The sequence below is a fragment of the Danaus plexippus genome (genome assembly GCF_018135715.1).
Source record: "Danaus plexippus chromosome 9 unlocalized genomic scaffold, MEX_DaPlex mxdp_26, whole genome shotgun sequence".
In the NCBI taxonomy this organism is placed as follows: Eukaryota; Metazoa; Arthropoda; class Insecta; order Lepidoptera; family Nymphalidae; genus Danaus; species Danaus plexippus.
In genome coordinates, this window is record NW_026869848.1 from 4,337,652 (window position 1) to 4,354,750 (window position 17,099).

Below are 17,099 nucleotides of genomic sequence, written 5' to 3' on the forward strand. Positions count from 1 at the left end.
AATATGCAAATACCTGTGTCAAATGGATAAGAGAACTGAAATATATATTTTCTCTAAAATAAGACGTGACCATATTTCTATTTTAGGTATTCTAAGTATCCCAAATTAACTGTATATTTAAATCAGTAGTTTTAATTTGTCTTATGGTTGTATCAAGATTGGAGTGTATATCAATCTTACAAGATTATGACTTTGTGTTACATAATACTATCAATCTAGATAATATGATTGGGAGATAGTTTTTAAACATTCTACCTGTAAAAGAACTTAAAATATAAATATTTAAAAATGGAGTAAATTAATTATTTTACACTTATAAAAAATTATATCCAAATCGCAACATAATTTAGAAATATGTTTTGTCTAGTTAATTGTCAGAAACCTTTTCCTTTTTTGTTTGGCAAGCAATATATTTTTAACAATAAAATCATATATAGGGGTATAAATAAAGAATACTTAAAATAGATAATGTTTCGAAGTATGGCCTAAAAATTAAGATCCCTTTAAGAGATTGATTCGAAGACATATTTTCCTCACACACTAGCAATAGTCTCTTTATAGATTTTTGTTTCGTTGCCAATCTTTTTTTATTGACATAATAGTATTTTATTGATATTATAATCCAATTTATAAAAATTATGAAACCATAATGCACATAGTATAACCTATGCACAAAACGATGATGTAGATAAGTCTTTATTTTACCACAGACAATATTTCATTTAGGCAGCGTTCACATGTGCGTGGTTCATAACTATGGAATGGATTCATCGGTGTTCTGAGGTTGAGCCAATCAATGGGTGATTAAATATGTGCCGCATAGGTCAGGATTGCTACAAGAGCCTTTGATTATTTTAAATATGTTTAAATTGTAGAAAATTCATGATTGTAGCTTTAATTTTTTTTAACTCTACGTTCTCACAATTAGTCTTGAATACAACCTCTTGATCTAGTCAACTGTTTATTGATTTTGTTTGCGAGAATTTTCCACTTGCTAGTGATTTTTGCCAACAAAGGAGTGATTAGATTACAGTGTTATTATTCCGTACCTTTACTTCTTCGAACGATCATTAGTGTCATTGAATAAGACCAATCATCCGTTTCGTACATGTGCATTTTTAGTTATTGGAATAAGTGTTTTGTGATTATTATTTGAAAAAGGAACGACGAGTAGCAAAATATAACAAGATAACCGTTGTGACATTTGGATATTAGCGAAACATAATTCATCTGTTTTCTCCCTCATTGGATACAATTATTGAACAAATGTTATAAAGGTTTGTATTTTTCGTAATAAATCAAGTTCAGATATGTTTTTGTAATAGGGTTATTACGAAACAGCAGGTGTCTTTTACAAAATATGTTGATTTTTGTGTCATATTTTAACTTTTCTGTCTGCATCATACTTGTGTAGGTGTAGAATATTATTTTATAATTTACATCTATAGATCTACGTGATAATATATGACGATTTAGTCTATTTTTAAATATACCTTTAGATGGAAATATCAGTTAGGTAAAACTACTTATGTTCAATGCTATGGAAATAGTATTTGAAATCTTAACACATTTCATTTTTCTTGATTATTCTTTCAAACTTATTTCAATAAGCTTAAATCACGATAGCTTGTTAAAATGTAGGAGGAGAAAAATATTAAGGCTGTGCATATTATATCAACTTTTCCAATAGTGTCAGTGTGATTCATCTGTGATCATTATGAATAATTTAATGTTAAATAAATATTTAATAAGCAGGTAGAAGAGGTGAGCATTATGCATCAATAACCAACAAAAAATCTAATTTCTTTTAATTATTTTCACATAAACATACTTTTTTTAAATAGATATTTATTTTTAATATATAGCAATTAGGAAAATAAATTTATAAATGTTATTGAAATATTTTTTCTGATTGACCTTAAGCACTCTAATGATATCATCTATTTAAAACCTTAAAAAAAAAAGATTTTATTTTGCTAAATCCCAATGTCTATTAATTTAAAATATGACTATTTCTTATTGTTAATGATTTTTTTAAAATTTTAGAACTTAAAAACATTTGAAGCGTCTATTATGTTTTAGTTTTATTTTCACAGATTTCTAAACTAGATTTATAATTCTGAGTATGTTTACTGTGACCTAATACTTCCAAGTTTTCCTGGAAACATTAATGGGGCAATAATTAAGCAATTTGTAATAAATTTTCTTAGAGTTCTTAATAAACAACCACATAGTCTCAGATTCTTTAATAAGTAGTTAAAACTCTTATATATTTAACATTTAAATGGACACATTTGTAACTTCTGTTGCAACATGTAAAAATATCATAAATATTTTCAATGCCTTCAAATTAAGCTTCAAAACATTTTCTGTATGCAGTTCCATATTGACAGAATGAGTTCTTATATGTAAACAAATAAACATACTAAATAATTCCAGTTTGACGATGTAATAATCAATGTCATCTGAAAATTTCAATTTTAATATTTTAGGTAGGTTTTTTGGGAAATACAATAATATGTCATAAAGCTATATTTTCATAGACTTTCCACATATATGGAATGTCTGCTACATATAAACATAATATAAAATGCTAAGATATAAAAAGAAATATTGAAATACAAAAAACATTTGATGCATGTATCCAACATTTTAGATTAAATATTGTTACAACAAAAATATAGTTCATGGAAAAGTTTTATGTTAAAGCGATCTTCAGTATTTTGTTTATATTTCAGAATATATAAAACCCCTTGAGGGAACATAGAGATGGTGGACTACTATAGAATACTTGGTGTTTCAAGATCTTCTACGGATGCGGAGATAAAAAAAGCGTAGGTTCATCTCTGTTTTTTGTAGTATCAATATGCAATAGAACAATGAACAATTATTTTTTTAGATATCATGTTCATATGGCATTATTTCAAAAACATTTAAAATTTTCAGTTACAGAAAATTAGCATTAAAATGGCATCCAGACAAGAATCCAGATAATGCAGATGAAGCTAACAGGCGTTTCAAAGAAATATCTGAGGCTTACGAGGTGCTGTCCGATGGTAATTTTCCTTTATTTTTCTTTTTTCCAAACTCTATAAGTGTATTCTATCTTTTAATGTAGGTACTTTTAGATTTAATGAGATATCTGAAACATAGAAAGTAAATTACTCGCATGTTATTTTAAAATTGAATATGTTACCAATGCATATATGAAATGGATTGTTACAATTGTGATTTTGTTGCAATTTAGCAGATGGACTCCCACTATTGACATAACTATGCACTTTTATTATACTTTATAACATTGTATTGAACATTCAATTGTTACAATAGTGTCATAGAGTCACATTTGGAAAGTAATGGGTCACTGGGCTATTAATTGTCTGAATATAAAGTAACACCTCTTTATAAATCCTACTTATTTATGTTCTTATGCAATAAATAAAGTATATTATGCTTATTATTCCACACATTCCAGTGAAATTGCTTATCTATGTCGTCTAATGCTAAATTCATATGAAGTTGCCGCACCATAGGTAAAAACCCAATTAAGGTATAAACATGACTTCTTCATAGCATCAAAAACATATATGGAATTAATAAATTCTATGACGTGAAAGTCGTCTGTATGCCAGTTAACGTTAGTGAAAACACTTTCTACACAACCAGTTGTTTGTTTGTAATTGAATGATGTTTTTGCTTCATGCATTCATGTTGTTGTATGGACTTAGTAAAACGTTTATATTTGTTGAAGTAGAAATGTAAGTACATATTATGTGTATGTATTTATAATTGTTCATTAGCGGTTATGTTTTTTAACTGTATAATTTTAGTTAATCTTATCCCGTTAAGTTTATTACCCTTTTAGCTACGCTTTGCGTCACGTGCGGCCATGATGGGATCACAGTGAACCGTGACAGTTGACCAACCTGTCACAATGAACTTTGAATTGGTTAATTTTTTAGGCGGCTATTTGTAAATTGTAGTCGTAATTGAATATTTTATGTACGTTTTATTTAGCTTTGTCAATATGTGATTCGTTTGAATAGAGAATCTCCGGCCTCTAGTTGATTGTACATCGGCTTGAATTCACAACTATTGCTACTTTTACATTACAAAAACAAACAAATGTCACATATTTCTTTTCATGCTTAAACTTGCATTAAGATTTTTGAACGTTAGAGATGATAAGTTGTTTAGATCACTTTTATGAAAGTATTAATTATAGAATTAATAGAAAGTGGCATCGATTTATAATTCTATGATCTTATTAGTATTGAGTTGGTTTCTAAATCATTAGTTTAACGTTTCGGGTGCGGCAATTTCATAGGTAATAAACTTCACGTTTGACGCTCAAAAAACTTGTAATGGAAATAGATATATTAGTAATTTTTTATGATTTGAATTTGTAGCGACTTTCTAAAACCTTAGCATAACGTAAATATACCTACAATATTTTTACATAGATGAAAAGAAATATATATTTTTTGATTTTCAAGTTGAGAAGTGTAATCTGTTACGCCTATGCAGTGTTTCAACATACACAGCACGTTATTAGGTATAACAATAGTTAGAAGTGTACAAAAATAATTTTATTGTTGGGTAGAAAACAAGCGGAAATTATACGATGCACGGGGTTCCGGTCACCACAGTCACAGATATCAAAGCAAGAACGGAGTTAATGGCCATCGGCACTTTAGCTTCAAAGGTTTTTTCGGAGACACGCCATTCCACCGTTTTTTTGGTAGTTTTTCACTTACATCAGGGTTATATCCTAGTTTGAATATTGTCGATACAACCTTTCCTCGGTACGTTTTAGTGTTTGTAACAAAATATAATGTTTATATAACACATTTTTATTTTTATATATACATATATATCACTATAACGGACCCGGTAAAGGAGAATGTATTTTGAGTTAAAAGTAGCATGTAACGCACCGATAATATTCAAATGACTAATGTCTAATACCTAAGCATTATATTAAAGGAGTTATTTGGCAGCTACCCACTTAAACAGCTATTAACAAAACAGAGTGTGGAAATTATTAATACTAATCACAGTTTTGTTCCTTATGGGACGTAATTGTTTTCGTTTTATGCAAATATAAAAACGTATCGTTTTATCACGTTTCAACCAAAGCGTTATTGCCATAGATAAATTGTATATAGTTAAAACATCTTTAATAATCAATTATACATCTACATCATAACATACGGAGACATAGAACACGCTTAATAAATATTCATTATATTAAATGTTTTAACTTGCAAAACAAAATTTTTGCTTTAACGCCTTATCAAAGTAACCCAAGGATAAACGAGAGATTTTCACGTTTCGTAACGACTTATGTAGGTAATGCTTACGTATGTTATATATTGCATTCATTACAGATGTAACGAAATATTATTTTTTATATCGCCCTGCTTATTTTGCTACATTAATAATGTTTAAATTGTTATTGAATTGTTTTAATTGAATTCAGAAAGGAAACGTCGGGTGTACGATCAGTATGGGAAGGAGGGGCTGAACAATAGTAGGGGACGGCATTCAGCCTCCGACGAGGACTACGACTTCGGCTACCATGGCTTCCCCTTCACATTCCGAGACCCCGAGGAGGTGTTCAGAGAATTCTTTGGCGGATCCCCCTTCGGCGAACTATTCCCCGGTATATATTAATATTACGTTGCATAGTATTCAATTATTAACGTGCAGAGGGTAACTTGAGTAAAATGTGATAAAACATTTTAACGGATTTAATTTGCGATGAAACTAATACATGACCTTGACCTTGATTAATAAAATAATGACTTCAATAACTTTTTAACTTAGTTTCTATTAACTCTAAGTCGTATTATTTTTTAAAAATTTGTGCAAAAGCAAAGAAAAACTTGACGGCTTTATCTTCATCTAGAATCCAATTAGTAGTAGTTAGCCCCGATGCAAATGTTGGCAACGTTCCAAATTTAAAAAACCAATTGATAATTGAAGTGCTGAAAGCTGATCTGACGATCGCAGATGTTAGAGGCTAAGACAAGTTGGTAGTTGTATGTAATTTCATAACTAATTGTTATTTTTCAGAGCTGAACGGTCACGGTCGTCACGGGCGGCGTGGTCCTAGCACGTCTCTGACGTCATCGCTGTTCAGCCCCTTCGGCTTCGGTATGCAGGGTCTGGATGATATCTTCGCGCACACAAATGGGAACACCTTCACGTCATTCTCGACCTTCAACAGCGCCATGGCTGGACCCGGGAGCGCCAACATGAGGAGCACCACGACCACCACGAGGATCGTCAATGGAAAGAAGATTACTACTAAGAAGTTAGTTGTTATATAATTTAAATTTTATTCCATTAAGCATCAAGAAACAGCTAAAATTTACTAGAATTTGAACGGATATAGTGCTATAAGCGTAACTAGCAATGGATAATTTCGCGTATCCGCATCAGAAGCAGATTTTCAGAGGAAGTTTAAAACATAATATTTTTCTAAATTAAATGACTATTAAGGTAATTTTTTCACAATGACTAATTATTTGTTGCTGCAAAGTAATTGAACCATTGGAATTGTGTTATGTAAAAATATTAAAAAACGCGTAGTTGATCCGAAAATATTAGTTTTATTTAAATGTATCATAACAAATTAAAAATCTTAACAATTTTTTCAATTTGTGAGAAGCCAAAAGAATGTATTGTTTCTTAGATTTCTTTTAGTTCTTATACACTAAAAGCGGTTTTATTCGAATGAGTGAAGTAACTTCTGTCCGTTGAATACAAAAGATGATAAAAATGTGTCTTATCATTACAGAGTCACAGAGAATGGTCGTGAGATTGTGATGTCCTACGAGAACGGGGTCCTGAAATCAAAGACTGTGAATGGTGTACCTCAATCTTTAACATATAGTTAAACTGATAGCATCCTAATACACTTAACAAGAACCCAAATGAAAACTGTACTCAATGATATGTACGAGTAATATGTTCCAACTTATAATTTAGTTTGCTTTATTTAATTATAATTTCTGGCACTGTAAATTTTTAGTAATGAATATATCTAAAACATACTTAATTTAGTGATAAGTTTTGCTTTTTATTATTATAATAATTCTAATTTCACATTTAATACAAGCTGATTGGTCATTTATAATATTATAATCTACCAAGTAATGTTTGTCCGGTTATGATCTCAATGGATATCGTATTGACAGTGTGTAACGAGATTCAGTCATTGTTGATACATGTGAATCAATGCTTGAAATTAACATGTAAAACACATAATCCATTTAAAGGATAAATGTGTTATTAAAACAACATCCCCATACACGCACCCCCACAGGTCTGTCGATAATATTTTTACTATTCATGTTACTTGTTAGGCTTTAAGTTTATAAAATAGTCCATGCTTTGATTGTTGTACCGCAGAATAATCACTGCAGTATGAAAAGTGAGCAAGTAATAACTTTATGAAGCTTTTATGTGCTTCCTAATTAATGTGGTTTAATAGTTTAAATTTTTTACACAAATATGCCAAAAAGGTATGCAAATTAATGTTTAGTATAAATTTAGTCTATAACGACTTAAAGAGGAACTACAATAAGGTGTTAAATGCTCAGGGATGTAGGCCCATGCTGTAGCTAAGAACTAAGCGATCACAATGTTATCAATTACTGTTTGAACACAAATAATTTTTGTGTATAAACAACAACATATCGGAATTAATTAGATTGTTATAAAGTGAAATTAAAATATCCATTCAGCTGTTTTATTAATACAAGGCTATTAAAATTGATAGCTGGCATAAACCATAGTTTGTTTAGCATTTTTTTTTTATTAATGATATCTATGGGTAATATATGTAAAAATTATTATATAGTTGAACATTTGCCATGTTAAATCCACTCGAGACACCATTGACAACTGATAGCGAATTCATCTTAATATTTAGTATATTTTTGTAGATTTGATAAATTATATAAAAAAAAGCAACATAACCAATTTACAAGCGTGATTATATAAAAAAAAAAAATTTAGTCAAATTAATAATTTGCTATGTTATTACAGTAGGTACTTAATTCTTATTTATGTTGCATTTTTTACTTCATTTTGTTTGTAATTAAATGTTTTATAATAATTGCTTTTATTGATAACTACAGTTAGAACATGTTTCGATTTCTTGTTGATCTAGTATCAGCTCAACACACAATACTTGTATATCACCGGAGTGCCATTACTGTTCTAGATGCTTCTCTAAAGCAAGTTTGGATTAATGTAAATAAATTTATGATTTGTTCTCAATGTTTTGTGCCCTACAAAATTATTGTCAGCAAGTAATGAGCACTGCGAGAGAAATAAACAAAATTTAATCGTACCCATTGTTTCTATTATTTACGTCCTTTATTTAATTTTAATAAGTTAAAAGTGAGTCTAGATATAGAGATGTTTTCAATTAATTGTATGTGATACTAGTTGATCCTGCTCCTTAATCCACGATTAGTAGTTACTTTTTAGTAAAGCGGATATGTAACAGCGAAAGTTCTATTGAACTAAATCCACACGATTCACAGATAACCCGGATCAAGCAGACAAGCGGACGAAAAAATATGCTATTTTAATAAATATATATTAAGTAAAAAGTTATTCTTTTTATAAAAAGAACGGTAATTTTATTTATTTGTATGGACATATTTCAAGGGATTTGTTAACTAAAATAACATATAAAGACGTATCCACTTATAGTTCCTTCGTGATTTGTTACAAATGGTTACTCCTGATTATCATAATCAAATAAAAAGCGCCGAGAAGCCGTTACGGAACGCCCATGCAATTACGATCCAAATTTCTATCAGATATTTATGAGCGTGTTTATCGAGCGTCATCTATAATTATGTTTAATGGATCAATTTTCGAACAATGAGGCCAGATCAATAACATTAACACGCGAATGAAAATGTTAACGGTGATTTTGATTTAGTAAAGCAGAATGTCATGTGGCATGCATTACATTCGACAAAAATTTTGAACTAAAGCGCTGTCATGGCGCTTGTATATAGTTGTTGCTTTTGGTTTTCACTCCGGCTCGCCGGAATTCTTATCGGGCTTTGGTCGATTGTACGTAATATTTTATTATTATATTTATTCGCGACTACTTACTGTATTTTTTTATGATATTGACCTTATTTTTAGATGCATGCGACAATTGTTTTGATTTTATCGATTATAGCTTACAAACAGCCACAGAATGTAAAGCAACAAATAGAGCACTGGATGAAAACTTTTGATTTAACGTATATCGTGGGTTTTCTTGAAACCTTTAAGGAAGGTATAATAAGAAACCAAAAACTTTATTAGGGAGATGTATTTATAAAAATATAAATTTTTACTTATTATTTTTCAGATCCTCAAAAGTTTTTGACATTTTTGATGATTATTAACATTTTTTATATTATGCTTTGTCTTGTGTATATTTATGGGGCATTGAAGGTAAGTAAATTAGTAAGTGCTATAATATTTTTTTACTTCTATAACACTTACTAACACATGATATTATACCTACGTTATTACTTGGCATTCCTAATTTTACTGTTAAAGAAAATAAAATATTTAAGATAAATATTGATTATATTGCATTAACTTTAACATGTAGGTAGGTATGTCATGTTCCCATTAAACTATTTAGTCTAAATATGTTTATCTTATTACAGTGTAATAATGCATTAATGGTTGTTTTCATTTTGGTGGAGTTGGCACGTCTTTTTATATTGACTAACTTGGTAACAGTGGGTCTACTGATTCTTAAAAACAACACAATGGACATTGGTCTCTTAATAGGGGCGAGTGTAGCATGTAGCTTTATACTGTGTGAGTTAAATTTTGTAACATCGATCTAAAAAGATAATCAAGTGATAGCAATTTAATTACTTTATAGAACAGTGAATATTAAAAAAAATGTGTCTAAATCGTGATAATGAATTGGAATTATGATATTTACCGTATTATAATTTGTATAATTAAGAGGACATAAAATTTTAATATACATCATATACATGTATGTTTATGCATAATAATGAATTTTTTCTAACTAAGAAATTTAGATGGATTCAGATCTCGATTTTTCCCTGTTATATTATATTTATTATTTCGTTATTAAAAACCAAACGTTACTCGTATTAGTAGCTCCTTTTATATATTTTTAAATATTTAAAACAGGCTTTTTAAAATTATGTAACAAATTTTAGCTCTGTTCAACCTTTTACTCTACTCTTAGATAGGTCTTACATAGCTGAAATATGGGCTTGTTACTATTTATATATTAAAGATAAAAATACTTAAAATATTTATTTTTAGTGGGTTTGTACTATCTATGGCTCTGTGCTGCAAATTTGCCTATACTTATCAATGAAATGGAACGTGACGAACATATAGCCACAATAAACAGGTTACAGAAACTTCTGGAAAGTAAAAATACAAGCTTTCAAGAACTTGGATATGAGGATGATTTCTACAGGAGAGATATGTTTTCAATAACTCGCAACAAACTAAACAACCCCATAAGGAATTCTTGGAATTTTTTAAAATAATCTTTATATTTTACATCTGTTACAGTAACGTTCGATACCTTGCAAATTGTACTTATTAATTGATTAAGAGAATATTTTGCAGTCACTTAATTTAATAAGAATAACTGTGTCTATGTGACTTTTATGCTCTGAGTCATACAATAAATAGTGATTCACAACTTGCTATGATTGACCAAATTTTGTGTACGGCCACCATATTATCTACCCACGTGACCTTAATCGACATTGTTGTATCATTAAACGCCTACTTTTTCCGTACGAAATTTGTCATAACATATCGTCAACTAAGTGATTCATCTGTTGCCGTTATCAATAAGTGTTTTCAACACCTCATTGAGATAATGCTTTTCTGTTTAACTATTTCATTTGTTCGTGGCACTGATAGTCTGATTACTATTAACCAAGAATTACAAAGTGCTTACATAAATAATATCAAAGTAAGCAAGTAGGAATGAGGACATTGATGAGGTGTAAAATAATTAGCTATGTTTTTAAATTATGATGAGATTCTTGATTTACTTTCTTAAGCGAACCAATTACGTGTATAAATGTTTTATTAAACGATTTTTAAGTGTTATAGACCAACTACTTAGATAACTTCTTTCAACCTAATTCCTACACGGTACACCATCTATAAGATTCCTTTCGCGAGAATAAATTTTATTATTATTTGAATAATTGTTTTTTTCTACAATCACTTTCTTAGGATCACAACTTCTACAACGAATTGTTTATTCGAAATAACACTACGTACGTCTAACGTTTCTTACCATAATTAGTTTGTTGTTTATTACGCTAAAAATTATGTTTAATATTAAATACTTAATATACATTGGTTTGAAAAAAAACTTATAAATTATTCCCCACCAATTTCCTAAAAGATCGTAACAACTTCGGATTTGTATTCTGCTAGAACTACGAAAAGCGTGTTTTGCTAAATGAAAATTAAGCATTAATTAATTTATATTGTTGCGCGACTCGCCAAGTTTTCCTTTATTTATCCCCGATTGTACTCTGGGTAAGTTAAAAAGTACGTTTACAGTAAAATCACAATCCATTTATTTCTCTTGCTACGACAAAACAGTGGGTATGTCAACACTGATTGTCCTGCTATTGTCTTCGGCATTTTGTTTTGACAATAGGTGACAGTGAGTCAAATACACATTATGTAGGTATGTGGTTATGTTTATTGTTTGGGGAACTGTAAAACTTAGTTTGTTGTACACTACTAACAATGTTTTAGGTACGACGAACGATAAATCTATAAAGTTCTATATAAGTTACTTAGTTAATAATTCCAAAACTAACCAATTTATAAGTATTAATTACATAATAATTTTGTATAAAATTATCATCATTAATTCCCTCCTCTGAGGGAATACTCGTCTTTCTTTAGCCTCATATTATAAAATTAATTAATAATGTAAGCGACAAATTATAAAAGGAATAGGTGTAATAAAAAGTAAATGTAGTCACAATTTCATTTCTTGAATATGTATTTGGAAAATAATATTTGATAAATTTTACTTTTCAAATCGTTTAAATAGAAAAATAATATAAAATTAGTAGGAATTGATCTGTATTATTTCATGTAGGAATTGAAATCAAATTGGAGGCGAATCAAACATAAATTTCTATTTGATAATTAAGTCCGCTGCCGCGTTCGCTCTTTAGCCTGATGTTGGCGAAGGTGGAGCCCACCCCGCCAGCAGTTATAGTAGCTGATGCCTTCGTATGATCCAGATCTCTGGCTATTATACCCTGGGGAGTGTTAAAGTTAAACGAGTTAGTTAGTCTTGATACATAAATGTTCAGAAAATAAGACGCTGAAAGAAATTTATTAATCCGCAGGACAAAGAAAAGTGCCGTAAACTATAATATATTAAATACTTTAAGTACTACTTTTCATTCCAATTGAATTGTATGAAATGAGAATTCTTAAATATAAAAAAAAATCACTGAAAAAAAAAACTTACTGTAGAGAACAGATATGTTATTAAATCGCCATTAATATTTTAAACATATGAAGCAACCCTCATTTTTTTATTAAATAAATATTTGCAGCAAACCAAGCTTAGGTTATATTTGTTATTAGTATAGGTTACATTCGATAAAATTTTAAAAATTTACCTTGATCATTTGCTGTCCTGGATCAGAGTAGAAAACCTCCTTGACCCTTTTAATAAAGGGCACAGCGTTAAAATTAGCCTTGTGTGTCCATGCCAACCTAGCATTGAAACTGGTACCAACTATTAAATCGGAGCCATAACATGTAGATGCGCATAAAACTACCGCCAAAATAAAAAATACCTTCAATTTCATTATAACGAATGTACGTAATATTCTATATTCAAATAATGATCTCGTTAGTAATGCTGTTGATAAACTGATGAAGCGGGTAATTACTTTAGCTATAAATGGCGGTATGACTGATTGCGGCCACGCAACTAGTAACTTTATACTCAACCTTACCTCCTTAAGAAAACACTGATATCGATAAAGACGCTCGTGATAACAGATATTGTGATTGTATGCTGTCACGAATATTGACTCTAAAGCCTTAACAATACACTCTACGTTTCAAAACAACACTTACGGTATTAAAACGAAAAAATAATAACGCTTTAATATGAAAAGATTAATTCAATATATTCGCATATGTTTGTTAAGAAATATTTAAAAAGATTGATATTTAAATTTCTCAATAAAATTAAAAACTTAACAAATAAAATAAATCATTCTAAAAATCTTCCTTACATATTTGTGCTAAAAGCAAAGAGGATTTAGCATAAAAAAATATTACAGACAACTTTTTAAGAATATATTAATTTAGAATCATATCATCCATACAACGGATAGGACTACATTAACTATTTTTACATCTATCACAAGTCAAACCAACACGTGTACAAGCTATTGTAATGTTAATTAGCTGAACGCTAAACTTGCAACCAAACACCGTAACATGGTAAGAGCTAATAGGTACGTATGATGACGTCACACTTCACACAGAGCTAACTTGCATCGCGGCAAACCGCGGCGTCTCCATGTCCAAAGAATCCGTGGTCACCTGGGATCGCGAGTCCGAATTTTCTGAACTATTCTGAACTGACGTCATCGAAATTTCGTCCTTAACGCTTCCGTTGGCTTCGAAGCCGTCAGCGTTCGCGTCGACCATGTCTCCACCACCACTCAGGCTGTTCCAGATCCCCTTTTGTGTTGGTGTTTTCTTATCATTCGTCTTGTCTTTGATATCTTTCTTCTTGCTGAGCAGCCCGCCGTGTCGTGGTTTGGAGCTCCTCACAGCGCCGCGTTGCATGGGAGTATCTTCGCCTTCTTCTGTTATGGATGTCAGCATTTCGGCTGAATCCGTCGAAACGGCTTGACCGGCCTGGATTGGAATGTCATCTGTAAAAGAAAATACTCTTAAACTTTCCTTAGAATATTTTTATTATGGAACTGAATTTTGGAAAATGTTGTTGTTGCACATCAATCTATAAGGTACTCTTACACTTAAAGACAATATAAATATACAATTTCATAATGACTATATATAATAATTATTATATAAATTACTTAGGGCATACCTTTAAAAAATAAACAAAAAATGGAGGGATACAAGTGGATATATTGCAGGGGTTAATTAAACTTTTTTTTATATTTATCGTCATAAAAATTTATCATGTTTTTAATCTGCAAGTAAAATGTTATAGATGATGTTTTTTATAAATCAATTTTACAACTCTAATCTCATAGTTGTTTTTGTTTTTCAATTATTAGATAAAAGTTACAAAGAGAAGATATTTTTGTATTTCCAAATTCCCTTATAAATGTTATTTATATTAAAGGATTGGGAAGGATTACATAGGAGAAATTTAAGTTTATTCTATGAAATTATAAAGAAATAGGAATTTCAAGTTTAGCCTCATTAAATGATATTAATATCTTATGTAAGTCTTTCAACTATTGAACTGAATTGATTTCGTGAATATACAAAACAGAAAGCTAAAATAAATATTAAAATACATAAATTTATGATGTCACGCACCATAGAATACCCATTTATTTAAATTTCTCTCACCTGGTAATTTTTTCGTACGGAATGATGCATTTGTTATCATAGATTTAGACATAGTAACTGTAGTTGTAGCTGGGGATAGCGCCACACTTATACCCATAGGTCCATCGCAGGGTTGACCTAGAGAAAATATTTAATTCCTTATATTTTATTTAACAACAACATAATAATTTTTTTCCATTATAAACCAGTATATTGAGAAACTTTAGATACCTAATTTATTTTAAAACTTACCCGTTGGGTTATTCATTAATGAATTAATAACAGCGCTAGTGACTAACATCACATCTGGCAGCAGTTCATACTGGGCCCTCTGATCTATGTCCTTAACAGCTTGAAGAGCAAATGTGTAAAATTCATTGAACATAGCATAATATGCACCCTCAATCATCTCCAACATGAAATTTGAGGACACGGGTATCCTTTGAATAGATTTGGTGCCAGGTTTCTTATTAAAACCTTGTGTTACTATTCTAAAAATAAACAGATTTTTTTTATTTTTCATTTCGTTACATATTATTAATTTTTCATAATAAAATTTATTCTACGACATATAACACATCATATTACCGAGATGCAGCAATACAGAAATGGCGTAAAGAGAGTTTAGGCAGTAAGCTCAGTTGACCATTATAAATAAATAATAGAGCAGCCATGACTTTAAGGCGGTTTTGTGCATTTATTGTCTCCACTTGAGCATGTGGTCCCCATCTTACAAGTTTAGTATTACACTCTTCCCATCGTCGGAGAGCACTTTCTGTTAGGAACTGAGATCCAAGGGATAATGGCTAAAACATAATAAGTAATGTTAAGGGGTAGAGTAACAGTTTTATAAAGTATAATTAAGAATAAAGTATTTTTATAACATTTTACCTCATGATATATAGAGGCCTGCGCCAATGAAGGCAACCTAAATGACACAACTTTTGGTTTACCATTTTCATCAACCACTTCAAAGTTATAAAGACCTAAAATAAAAGAAATTTTCATTTCATTTTAAACATATATTACATAACATAACAATAAATTTATTTATACTTTAAGAAATCTTTTCTTGCTGTTTTAGTTCTATTGGCTTTTGAATTTCTTTAGACATATCTGCTAAGATCTATGCGACCCAAATTTTAGTCAAATTGATCTTGTCTTATTATCTGTCTAGTCTTGATAATTCAGAGATAAAAACTAACATCACAGACATATATTATACATATTATATAACTACAAGTTTGATAAAAAGAATAAACGACGTGAATAAATGGGCTGTTTTTAAAAAAAATATACTAATTTCTCTCATTCCCAAAATAATTTGAAAACTCGAATATTTGTTTTGAACTATAAATTATATGTAAACAATAACATACCAATGAGTAATGTTTCTATACACCGGCATGCTTTACTATTGCCTTGGGCAACATTACTGAGGTATGTGTAAATTAAAGTGGGAACAAACTGTAATGTAAATCTTTGCAATTCAACCTCTTTAGATCTGTAGAAACTGAATAGTTGTATGCAAACATTTTCAAGCATCTGAAAATAATGTATCCTGTTACTATTCTTTAAACTTATGTTTTAAATAAAGTGAAGTTAATCAGTAAATCTAAAAGGATTATGTACAATGTAAAAGTAGCATAAACTACTTTGTAATCCTTACCTGTTGATCTACTTCATTTCTTTGACCTTTCACTTGGTTCTCACTTTCGTCTTCACTGTAGAGTAAATTGAAAATTGCTGTTGCAATTTCATGGTTATGCTCATGTTCAGCAGCAAAGCTTTTGATCTCATTTTCTCTTAAAACAGCATATTCATTGAACCATTCTGTTATTAAATGCTTCCATTCCGCCATTTTCAAAGCCTTTTAGACTTATAAATTACAAAGTAACTGTAAAATCAATGTGTGACTTATAAAGTTATATCCAGGATTTATGAATTCTTGGCACAATTATTAGTAATTTAATTTTGGCACATAAAAAAATGTATCTTCAATATTTGATTATTACATACCAACGATTTATGTTGCTGTACTTGTTAATTGTAAAAAAGTATTTAAACTTATTAACTGTGCCTTCAAAAACCAATTGTTTTTATTTATTTCAATCTGTATTTTTATGACGATAAAAAATATATTTAAAATTAATTTGGGTCAAGTAAATACATTGATCGTAGAAAGCTAGTCATTTGGAAAAATAAGATCAGTATTTCATATTGAATTTTATTGATCAGCACCAAATTATAAAATTTATATTAACAAAATGACAAGTGACTTGCAAGGTTGTCAACAATAAATATAGAAAATTAGAAACGTTTTTAACAGTATATATATTTATCTTAGCATGACTGCTTTATACGCTTTTTTAGATATTTTATTATAATTTCTAGATATTGTAGATAATGGGCATAATAAACTTGAATTGACCGAAAACCATTATTTTTTTTAATTTCCAAAGGAA

At 29.8% G+C, this 17,099-nt stretch overlaps 4 protein-coding genes and 1 long non-coding RNA gene across 7 annotated transcripts; 2 read left to right on the forward strand and 3 right to left on the reverse strand.

Annotated features, from left to right (window-relative positions):
- The first annotated feature begins 817 nt into the window (after window positions 1–817).
- On the forward strand, window positions 818–8,365 carry LOC116767388 (dnaJ homolog subfamily B member 6). Of its 3 annotated transcripts, none has more exons than XM_032657683.2 (7): window positions 1,232–1,277; window positions 2,739–2,834; window positions 2,947–3,056; window positions 4,604–4,741; window positions 5,483–5,665; window positions 6,079–6,319; window positions 6,806–8,365. In XM_032657683.2, the coding sequence occupies exons 2-7, from the start codon at window positions 2,770–2,772 to the stop codon at window positions 6,903–6,905; spliced, it is 837 nt and encodes a 278-aa protein (XP_032513574.2). In that variant the 5' UTR covers window positions 1,232–1,277; window positions 2,739–2,769; the 3' UTR covers window positions 6,906–8,365. The 3 variants fall into 3 exon arrangements, with proteins under 3 accessions (XP_032513578.2, XP_032513574.2, XP_032513577.2); XM_032657686.2 differs by having other exon boundaries at window positions 4,604–4,705; XM_032657687.2 differs by lacking the exon at window positions 4,604–4,741 and having other exon boundaries at window positions 818–1,277.
- Window positions 2,232–4,992, reverse strand: LOC133320177 (uncharacterized). The gene is made up of 2 exons (XR_009753620.1): window positions 4,758–4,992; window positions 2,232–3,142 (listed from the first exon to the last, which is right to left on the reverse strand). It is a non-coding gene; the product is annotated as an uncharacterized LOC133320177 (long non-coding RNA).
- A 548-nt stretch (window positions 8,366–8,913) lies between the features above and the next one.
- Window positions 8,914–10,732, forward strand: LOC116767797 (lysosomal-associated transmembrane protein 4B-like). The gene is made up of 5 exons (XM_032658295.2): window positions 8,914–9,105; window positions 9,181–9,316; window positions 9,392–9,477; window positions 9,699–9,855; window positions 10,342–10,732. Exons 1-5 carry the CDS (start codon window positions 9,031–9,033, stop codon window positions 10,572–10,574), a joined length of 687 nt encoding a protein of 228 aa, XP_032514186.1. The 5' UTR covers window positions 8,914–9,030; the 3' UTR covers window positions 10,575–10,732.
- Window positions 10,733–12,043: 1,311 nt separating this feature from the next.
- On the reverse strand, window positions 12,044–13,041 carry LOC116767506 (uncharacterized). Its single transcript, XM_032657844.2, has 2 exons — window positions 12,705–13,041; window positions 12,044–12,335 (listed from the first exon to the last, which is right to left on the reverse strand). Exons 1-2 carry the CDS (start codon window positions 12,894–12,896, stop codon window positions 12,195–12,197), a joined length of 333 nt encoding a protein of 110 aa, XP_032513735.1. The 5' UTR covers window positions 12,897–13,041; the 3' UTR covers window positions 12,044–12,194.
- A 340-nt stretch (window positions 13,042–13,381) lies between these two features.
- On the reverse strand, window positions 13,382–16,886 carry LOC116767505 (hyccin). Its single transcript, XM_032657843.2, has 8 exons — window positions 16,654–16,886; window positions 16,304–16,531; window positions 16,014–16,179; window positions 15,526–15,620; window positions 15,223–15,440; window positions 14,887–15,125; window positions 14,656–14,772; window positions 13,382–13,982 (listed from the first exon to the last, which is right to left on the reverse strand). The coding sequence occupies exons 2-8, from the start codon at window positions 16,493–16,495 to the stop codon at window positions 13,579–13,581; spliced, it is 1,431 nt and encodes a 476-aa protein (XP_032513734.1). The 5' UTR covers window positions 16,496–16,531; window positions 16,654–16,886; the 3' UTR covers window positions 13,382–13,578.
- Between the last annotated feature and the right edge of the window lie 213 nt (window positions 16,887–17,099).

Bases quoted from the DNA above. Each gene is read 5' to 3' on its own strand.
- LOC116767388 (XM_032657683.2), top strand. From the start codon at position 2,770: ATGGTGGACTACTATAGAATACTTGGTGTTTCAAGATCTTCTACGGAT. The intron at 4,742-5,482 runs GTAGTTTTTCAC...AATTGAATTCAG, and splicing joins GCCATTCCACCGTTTTTTTG to AAAGGAAACGTCGGGTGTAC. The intron at 5,666-6,078 runs GTATATATTAAT...GTTATTTTTCAG, and splicing joins CTTCGGCGAACTATTCCCCG to AGCTGAACGGTCACGGTCGT.
- LOC116767797 (XM_032658295.2), top strand. From the start codon at position 9,031: ATGGCGCTTGTATATAGTTGTTGCTTTTGGTTTTCACTCCGGCTCGCC. The intron at 9,106-9,180 runs GTACGTAATATT...CCTTATTTTTAG, and splicing joins TTATCGGGCTTTGGTCGATT to ATGCATGCGACAATTGTTTT. The intron at 9,478-9,698 runs GTAAGTAAATTA...ATCTTATTACAG, and splicing joins ATATTTATGGGGCATTGAAG to TGTAATAATGCATTAATGGT.
- LOC116767506 (XM_032657844.2), bottom strand. From the start codon at position 12,896: ATGAAATTGAAGGTATTTTTTATTTTGGCGGTAGTTTTATGCGCATCT. The intron at 12,336-12,704 runs GTAAATTTTTAA...AACACTCCCCAG, and splicing joins CAGGACAGCAAATGATCAAG to GGTATAATAGCCAGAGATCT.
- LOC116767505 (XM_032657843.2), bottom strand. From the start codon at position 16,495: ATGGCGGAATGGAAGCATTTAATAACAGAATGGTTCAATGAATATGCT. The intron at 16,180-16,303 runs GTAAGGATTACA...CATTATTTTCAG, and splicing joins GAAATGAAGTAGATCAACAG to ATGCTTGAAAATGTTTGCAT. The intron at 15,441-15,525 runs GTAAAATGTTAT...ATTATGTTTTAG, and splicing joins AGGCCTCTATATATCATGAG to CCATTATCCCTTGGATCTCA.